The 8,552-nt window shown below is 51.8% G+C and overlaps 2 protein-coding genes across 3 annotated transcripts in view; both read left to right on the forward strand.

Annotated features, from left to right (window-relative positions):
- ASMTL (acetylserotonin O-methyltransferase like) overlaps positions 1-1,937 on the forward strand; it is a 28,787-nt gene extending 26,850 nt beyond the window's left edge. Inside the window, exon 13 of one of the 2 annotated variants that reach the window (XM_084266305.1) lies at positions 1,633-1,937. In XM_084266305.1, coding sequence (XP_084122431.1) covers positions 1,633-1,847 — 215 coding nt within the window. In that variant the 3' untranslated portion in view covers positions 1,848-1,937. The remainder of the gene's footprint in view (positions 1-1,632) is intronic. The other variant, XM_084266303.1, reaches the window with a different exon arrangement.
- A 2,717-nt stretch (positions 1,938-4,654) lies between these two features.
- On the forward strand, positions 4,655-8,350 carry SLC25A6 (solute carrier family 25 member 6). Its single transcript, XM_084261154.1, has 4 exons — positions 4,655-4,804; positions 5,996-6,482; positions 7,164-7,304; positions 7,706-8,350. Exons 1-4 carry the CDS (start codon positions 4,694-4,696, stop codon positions 7,861-7,863), a joined length of 897 nt encoding a protein of 298 aa, XP_084117280.1. The 5' UTR covers positions 4,655-4,693; the 3' UTR covers positions 7,864-8,350.
- Positions 8,351-8,552: the final 202 nt, after the last annotated feature.

Below are 8,552 nucleotides of genomic sequence, written 5' to 3' on the forward strand. Positions count from 1 at the left end.
AATTTGGACAGCATCTTCCAAAGCTGTAATGTAATGGTCACTTAGAATTTACAGTCCTGTGTTATTCCACCTAGCAACATTTGCTGTGTAACCAGGAACAGCGATTCCCAGGTCTCTCTCTGTTGAAGGCAAAGGAGAATCACATGGGAATGGGGGGTGGTGGTGGGGAAGTAGAAACCACTGCATTGTAACAAATGAGCTGCAGCACCCCGGTTTTAAATACCTAAATATTAGGCATTCACCTAGTCACCCCCATCAGTAGAAAACAAGTGATTTTCAGAGAACGATTCGTCTCACACATCTGTGGAAGGAAATGTCCTAATTTTCCTAATAAAAGTGATTATACGTTTCCTACTGGACAGAGCGTGTTTAAGAAGTACAGCTGCCTGATGTATGAATGACTGAATTAGGGCAGAAGAATCCCAAAGGAGAAATAATGTAGGTTCTGTCTCACCCTGAACATGCTTGGCTAATCCTTTTCCTTTGTGATGCAAACCTGTGTCACTGGGTCATCACAGGGTAGGGCTTGAGCTTGTGTTTGTCAATGTGGCTCCTGATACAGCCACATAGTGAGGGTGACAGAGCCCTGGGACAGGCTGCCCAGGGAGGTGGTGGAGTCTCCATCTCTGGAGATATTCAAGACCCGTCTGGATGCCTATCTGTACAATATCAGCTGGGGAGCTGCTTTGGCAGGGGGGTTGGACCCAATGATCTCTCGAGGTCCATTCCAATCCCTATGATTCTGTGATGATTCTATAATTCTATGAAGAAACAGGGAATTTATTAATAAGCTGTCAGAAGGACTTTCATGACTCCTGATAATTAACAGCCAACAGTTTTATCCGCAGCTCTCAGTCTCTTCTCTAAGAAACCACAGTATTATGCTTAATTTACTTTCTATCAGCTGTTACATGTCTGAGATGTGCACGTAGGAATGGCTCTGAGGAGATCCTCTCAAGGGTCAGAAAGAGGGATGTCACGCAGCCCTTAGCAGTACTGAAATCACTGTGAAATGTGAGTTGTTGGCCTCCTATGCCAACTGTGCCAGGAGACAGCACCACAGGCCAAAAGACAATGAGTAAAGCAACACTAGTTTTGTCAGTAGTAGCCCACTCTGGTCTTCCCTTTCCCCTCAGGGATCTGAACAGGGGCATTTAAGTTCTGCTCACATCCCTAGGGCACCACAAAGACCTCCGTTCCAGCAGAAACAATGTATAACACTGACTTGTTTTCTGCTGCTTGCCACCCACCCTTTTGTCTGCTTGGCACCATTTCAATATGAACATGAAGCTGCAGTATGTCCCAGAGAAATGTAACTACTATTCCTCTCTCAGTGCTTTCCACAACCCTCACGCCAAGGCTACAGAAGTCATCCCCTCTTCCTCTGAAAACAGGGGCATGACTTGACTTGTGTTTGATCCCTCTGTGATGTGGAAGGGAATCTTCCCCAGGTTTTCTGAGAAGGGTGGATTATGTATTTAATATCGGATTAGCCATTTAACAGCAGAGCAAATCCCTAAATGATAAATTAAATCCCCGGTGTGTTGCAGCTCATACCCTTATGTATGGTAGCAGGAATTCTCTTGCTTGGTAATGGATTAGTACTTTCGCATGTATCTGTTCTTAAATTAGGCTGTGGGATTTTGCTGGCTGAAATGGTGTTGGATGACGAGAAGAAGAAGAGGAGCACAGTTCTGCTGCAGTCTCTGAACATGCTTGTGCAGACAGAGGGAAAGGAGAGAAGCGGCGCTGAGTATCGAGGCTTACTGGAACAACATGGGTTCACAAATGTCAGAATCAGATTGACAGGAAACTTGTTAGATGTTGTTCTCTGTGTTAAGACCTAGGGAAGAAAAAAAATGGATTTAGTAGTAAAATCTGAATGTTTCTAGTCATGTTTCATGCTTTGTAAAATGTATGCAAATGCATTCTCAGTTTCCCATCAATGTCATAAACAAGAGATGTTACGTCAGCTTTCTGGAGTTAGTTTTGAAAGGAGGGAGAGGTTGACTGCATTTATTTTGAACTTGAGTAGTAAAATCACGCCAGAAGATTCTGGTATCATTTGATGGCAGAGATAGTGTGGCTGCACACCCCCTGTAGCACCCTCAGAAACCGTCTCCAGCCAGAAATGGCATCAGCAGCCCTACTGCACCATTCACGCCCCAGTTCCTTCGTGCTTGTTGCATTTACAACGGCCCAGTTTTCAGACCAGCACAGGCTGCTTCGCCCCTGGTGCAGGAAGTTAAAGCAGGTGCCGTGTCGATACTCCATCACCGTCCTTCTCCGCGTCATTCTGTGTAAATGAAGGAGGACTGTCTAACCAAGTCTGGAAACCACCACTGCAGTGGCCTAGTCAAGACTGGAGATGGGAGAACTGGAGCAGCAGCTCCTCAACAGCCAGGACAGAATCCTCTGCCTTCTGGGAGGTTTCTGGGAAAAGGCAGTTGCATAAAACCATGAGTTTCATCTGTGATTATAATTGGAGATGAAATGTGGAGGCATCACATTTGGTAGAAGAACATCCTCCTCCTCCTCTTTAGCCCTACTTAATCTGGGAGCTCTACAAAAGTGAATACTAGAAAAAAACCCAACATTTAGAGAGTAAAAAATAAAGTACAGAAGCAGAAGGAAAAGGATGATGCTAAAGAGAAAAGGATTTTCCTCAGTCAGATGCATCTGAGCTCCCAAGATGACCAGGACAGGGCAACTACTGAGTAAACAGTTTTGTATCATGAAGTCACTTTGTTTTTCAAATCCAACACCACTTCAGAGTCCCAGACCATGACATTCTTTTTTTTAATTCAACAGAAAATCTTATGGGGAAAAAAAAATCCCAGCCTTGCACACACTGTGATGTAGTAACATGCAGTTACGAGTATTTTTTGAAGGAAAAATCGCACGGTAGCCTCTGTGTGCCTCCCTGAGAATACACACCACAACCTTTCATGAATTACATCCAAAATACAGTCCTGTAAAACTGTATGTGCCTAACCCTGTGTGGGCATGGGAGTCACTTCACTGTGTCGTGGTTTGGAATATGAAATAGCACACAATATATTCCGAGGGGCAAAAAACCAAGGTACAGTGACATCTAATACATAGTCTATTGTAGACTGGAGACAAAGGCCATGCCTGGCACATCCTGTTCTCACAACATGCCCTCTGGGAGAGATACTCTCATCTCTTAAATCCTCTGAGGTATATACATGTGTAAGCAGTGGTTTCAGACACCTCAATTACTGCAACTTTGTGGTTTACCAGTCATCTGTTTAAAAAAGAATGTTAGGCTTTATTTACCGTTGTAGAAACATCCATTAAAAGTGAAAGCGGTAACAAAAGGTGTGCGTGAACTAATGCCCTCCAGCTGAACCATTTCAAGACCAGCTTTTAAAAGGAAGAGTTTCAGGCAGAAGTTTGGCTGTTAGCTGTAATAATTCAGCTTTCAGCATACAATACCATTGGCAGAAATTCTGATCGAGACCGGGCCCGTCTAGAGGGACAGAGGCCCTGCGGTGACTGCCTGCTTGGGCAACCTGCCGAAGAGCTTTTCGCAGCATCTGACTTCCAGCACCTAAACAAGCAGCTGGGACCACGCTTCCAACATCGTCCATTTAGGAAACTGCCATTGAGTTCTTTCAGTATTTGGCTTGGCTCAGCTCAGTGACCGTTCCTGCAGGTGTCTAAAAGGGGGGGTAGGTGCGGTGCTTAGGGATGTGGGTTAGTGCTGGGCAAGGCAGGATTAAGTTAATGCTTGGATGTGATGATCGTAAGGGCTGTTTCCAACCGTAACTATTCCATGATCTAGCTACCGACGGTAAAACCTGGCGATGGGACGCTGGGCATCGCAATGGTGAGGAACAGCGGGTGGGAACAGAGCCTGGGAACAAGCAAGATGCTTTCGATCAGCACTATCCTGGGGGAGGTGAGAGCGGAACAAAACCTGCTGGTGTCCCGACAACACCCCAAAGCCGCTCCACGCCGGCCGCCGCCAGCTGCCCCGGGCAGAACGCAGCACCCCTACCCTGCCCTGCCTTCCAGCAGCTGCCGCCCAACCAGCCTCGCAGTTCGCTTGGCTGCCCCGCTCACTGAGCGGCCGGCGCCCCAAGCCCAGGGCTCCGCGAGGCGGGCGCGGTGACGCGTTCCCCTGCGCCCCACCGAGAGCGGCTCAGAGCGGCCGCGGGGAACGCTGCGGGAAGCGAAAACCCTCTCCGAGGAACGGAGATCCGTCCTCACACCGTGCAGCGGCCCGGGCGGAGCCGGGACGGGCCGGCCGGACCCCGCTGCGCTGCCGGCTCTGCCGCGCCGCCCCGCGGGGGCCGGGCTCGGGCGGAGGCAGGGCCTCTCGCCGTTCAGAGGCGGTGGCCGCGGTCGGCGGGGCCTACAAGGCCCGGGGCTCCCTGGGCGACGCGGCGCTGCACCACTGGCGCCGCAGGGGCGGGGGTGTGCGGGGGGAGGGAGCGGCCCCGCCCGCCCGGCGCGACACCGCCCGCCCTCACCACCGCCCTCAGGCAGCGCGGGCCCCTCCCGCCCCGGGCGGTGAGGCCCCGCCCCCGCGACGGAGCGGCCAATGGGAAGCCGAGGGGCGGGGCCGGCGGGCGCCGGCATTTAGCTCATGCGCGGCGCCGGTGCCGCCTTTTCGGCCTGAGCGGCAGCAGCGTTTCCTTTCCGGCGGCTCAGGCGCGGCGCGAACATGGCGGACCAGGCCATCTCCTTCCTCAAGGACTTTCTGGCGGGCGGCGTCGCCGCTGCCATCAGCAAGACGGCGGTGGCGCCCATCGAGCGGGTCAAGCTCTTGCTTCAGGTCAGCGGCGCGGCCGAGCCCCGCGGGAGCTTGCGAGCGGGGGCGGCCCGTCCTCTACCCCTGCCGGGGCCCGCGCGGCTTGGGCGGTGTGTGTGTGGGGGGGTGGGGTGTGGGGGGGGAGGAAGGCGGGACGGGCGCGGGCGGGGGGCGCGCGCCGGCCCCCCCGCCGAACAAAGGGCGCGCGCCGGGCGGTGCGGCGGAGCCGGCGCCGGCTGGCGGGGCGGTCACGTGGGCGGCGGGCGCCAGCGACGGCGGCGGGGAAGCCGGTTCCGCTATGCGGGGCGCGGCGTTGCGGCGGGGGCGGGCTGCGGAAGGGAGGGGTGAGGGGGCGGCTCCCGGTGTCACTTCCTCCCGTCCTGGTCCCGGCGCAGAGAGCGATGGAGGGAAAGGCGGAGGGCGGGGGGAGGGCGCCAGCGCGCCGCCATCTTGGTGACCTTCACGTGACGGCGCGGCCGGGCAGCGCATTGGCCCGCCGGCGGGGCGGGCCGGGCCCGCGACCCGCGCGCGGGGGCCCCGCGTGACCCCGGCGGGCGGGGCGGGGCGCGGCGCGAGGCAGTCCGGCGCCCCAAGGTGACTCGCGTGACCTTCGCCGGCCTGAGCGGTGCCGGGGCTGTCTCGGCGGCCGCCGCCGGCCGGGAGGCCCCGCGGCGCGCTCGGGCCGCCCCTCCGGCGGCGGGGGCTCGCGGCTGTAGGTGACGCAGGCTCCGCGTCCTCGCCTGGGGCCGGGCCTCGTGCCTCCCCCCTGCGGTGTCGGCCGGCGCTGAGGGCCGCGGGGCCTGGGAAGCCACAATAAACCGCCCTCGGGTTGTTGGGAGCGCGCAGGGCGGCCGGTGGGGTGGCTCTTGCCTCACAGGCGTTTGCTGGCTCCGTGTCAGTGAGTGTGGCCCCCTCAGCCTTTCGGCTCTCGAGGCGTAGCCCAAACCAGGTCTCGAGTTCTTCATAGTCTTCACTGAAATACATATAAATGACAGCTTTAATCGTGGACTCGGGCCAGCCCCGGAGGCTTTGCGTGGAAGTTTGCTGTCACAGCTGGTTTGTCATGGGTGACAGAGGCTTTGTTGTCTCTGTCCACGACCCCCATCACGCATTCAGGCTTAACAGCTCTCTGGTCTGTAGTAGAAGCAGGTTTTGAAGCAGCTGTAGCACAGGCCAGCCAGGGCCTGCAGTCCAAATGAATGTTTTTATTTGCAGGTACAACATGCAAGTAAACAAATTGCCGCTGATAAGCAGTACAAGGGTATCATCGATTGTGTAGTGCGCATTCCAAAGGAACAAGGAGTGCTGTCTTTCTGGCGAGGAAACTTGGCAAATGTCATCAGATACTTCCCGACTCAAGCCCTCAACTTTGCCTTCAAGGATAAGTATAAGCAGGTGTTCTTGGGAGGTGTAGACAAGCACACTCAATTCTGGAGGTATTTTGCTGGTAACCTGGCTTCTGGTGGTGCAGCTGGAGCCACTTCCCTCTGCTTTGTCTACCCCTTGGATTTTGCAAGAACCCGTTTGGCTGCTGATGTCGGAAAAGCTGGCGCAGACAGAGAATTCTCTGGTCTAGGGGACTGTCTAGTCAAAATCACCAAGTCTGATGGTCTGCGTGGCTTGTATCAAGGGTTCAATGTCTCTGTCCAAGGCATCATCATCTATAGAGCTGCCTACTTTGGAATCTATGATACAGCAAAAGGTAAAACTTCAAAAGGGATCTGATAAACCTGTTTTCAGAATTGTCGTATATTCTTGGGTGTTACTTTTGTGTGTGGTAACTGTGAGCATGAAGGGCATCTGTGATGCTGCAGTGTTGCAGGCAAAATTTGGGCATGGGTTGGTGGCATTAGGCTGCTTTCAAGTACTCCTGGTTTTGTACTTAAAGAAGTTACTCCTGATGCCAACAAAGTAACTGCACAATTAGTAGAAGCTTCTTTGTTCAGTACGTTATTTATTAGACAGATTAAAGTGTTTATAAGAATGGGGTGGAGCCATGCTTTTACAAAGCAGCTGTTTAAGCTTGAGGTTTGGACCTAGAGGTCATGGATAACTAGCTTAGAGTTTAATGCAGTTTATGGGGCAGTGACTTAATTTAATGACATTTATCTCTGAAAAGAGTAGGGAGTAGTTGGCTTTCTTCTTCTGCCAGTCTGAATTCAGAGTCACGTTGCTTAAACATTACCTATTTTGATTGTTGAGAAGAAAATCCTCTGAATTTTCTTACTTCTTTTTACACTGCTGCTGCATGGTTAAAGTTTGTCAGGTGTCTTGTGTCAGCTGGCTTTACAGTGCTCTGTAATCGTTCTCCTGTAGCTGTCACGCAGCGAGTGAACTGGAGGAGGATGTAGAAGATAAAGTTAATTGCTTCTCTTTATTGCAGGCATGCTCCCAGATCCCAGAAATACCCATATTGTTATCAGTTGGATGATTGCCCAGACGGTGACGGCCGTGGCTGGTGTAGTCTCCTATCCCTTCGACACAGTGCGGCGTAGGATGATGATGCAGTCAGGACGCAAAGGAGGTGGGCTCTTAACCTGTGCAGCTCTTTAACCAGCATTAATAAAACTGAGTTTGTTGTTCTTCCCCCTGAACAGTCGTCCTTCAGCACTTGGGGATACTTTTTCCATAGATCTGATTTAAGTTATACAACACTGAAGTAATAAGAGGAGTCCCAGTAGGGCTCATAACTTCTGCTGTGTGGCAGGAATTGTGCTGAGGACTTTGCTGTTGATAGAATATGAAATGGGCAGGCTAGCTGCCTGTTTGCAGTGACAAACGTGATGTGCTGCGGTCTTAAAGCGTGGTTTGGGACATCACAAACGAGCTGGGGGAGTGGAACAGGGGGGTTGTTTGAGAACCTCTTGGGTATAATTACAGGTGTCAGAAGTAACTCCTCTGCTTTGTTTTGCTCTTCTCCTGCAGCTGATATCATGTACTCCGGAACCATTGACTGCTGGCGGAAGATTGCACGGGATGAGGGAGGAAAGGCCTTCTTCAAGGGTGCATGGTCCAATGTTCTCAGAGGCATGGGGGGTGCTTTTGTGCTTGTGCTGTACGATGAATTCAAGAAAGTTATTTAAGCAGCCTAACTAGAATTGGGAATCAAGTTGAGCAGATCATGTAGATAACTACCATTATGGACCATTGACCTTCAAGAAATTCCTGTGAGTCTTATTTATCGGAGCCAGATGATGTTTGTAGATGGGGCTAGAAACTGACGTTAAGGACTGATCCACTTCCTGGTAACAGGCCTGCAGACACTGAATCTGGCAATTCAGTGTGGTGATTTCTTTCTTCTTTTCTGCAGTGGGGAACTGGTGGGGTAGGTTCTGGGTCCAAAGTGGCTGGGTCCAATTTAGGCAGAAAAAAATTGCCTCTGGATCAGTCCCCGGTTTCAAGTCCTATCTTGTAGGACCATTAAATTGTATTTGAAAGTACTTGCTAACAAATCATGTTCTTTTCCACTTGTACTGAAGCACTATGTACCATTTTGCACAGCTGAACATCTAGCAATTTTGTTCTTAAATTGGGGCATTCTGCTGTAAAACAATAAACGTACTTACTCTTTCTGTGTTGAGATTATTACATAAAAGCTTTGGGAAAGCCTCTTTTGTTTGAAAACTTGTTTCAGGTGATGGCTCCTCTCATGCACTTACACTGCTCTGTAACAGAACAAGCTCAGTTATTTTTTTTTAAGAAATTGAATGTGAGAACTGGGGGGTGGAGGGAGGGGGAAGCATGGGTTATACTAATAGGAACCACACCCATT

The sequence above is a fragment of the Gallinula chloropus genome, assembly GCF_964237585.1.
Source record: "Gallinula chloropus genome assembly, chromosome: 1".
Lineage (NCBI taxonomy): Eukaryota > Metazoa > Chordata > Aves > Gruiformes > Rallidae > Gallinula > Gallinula chloropus.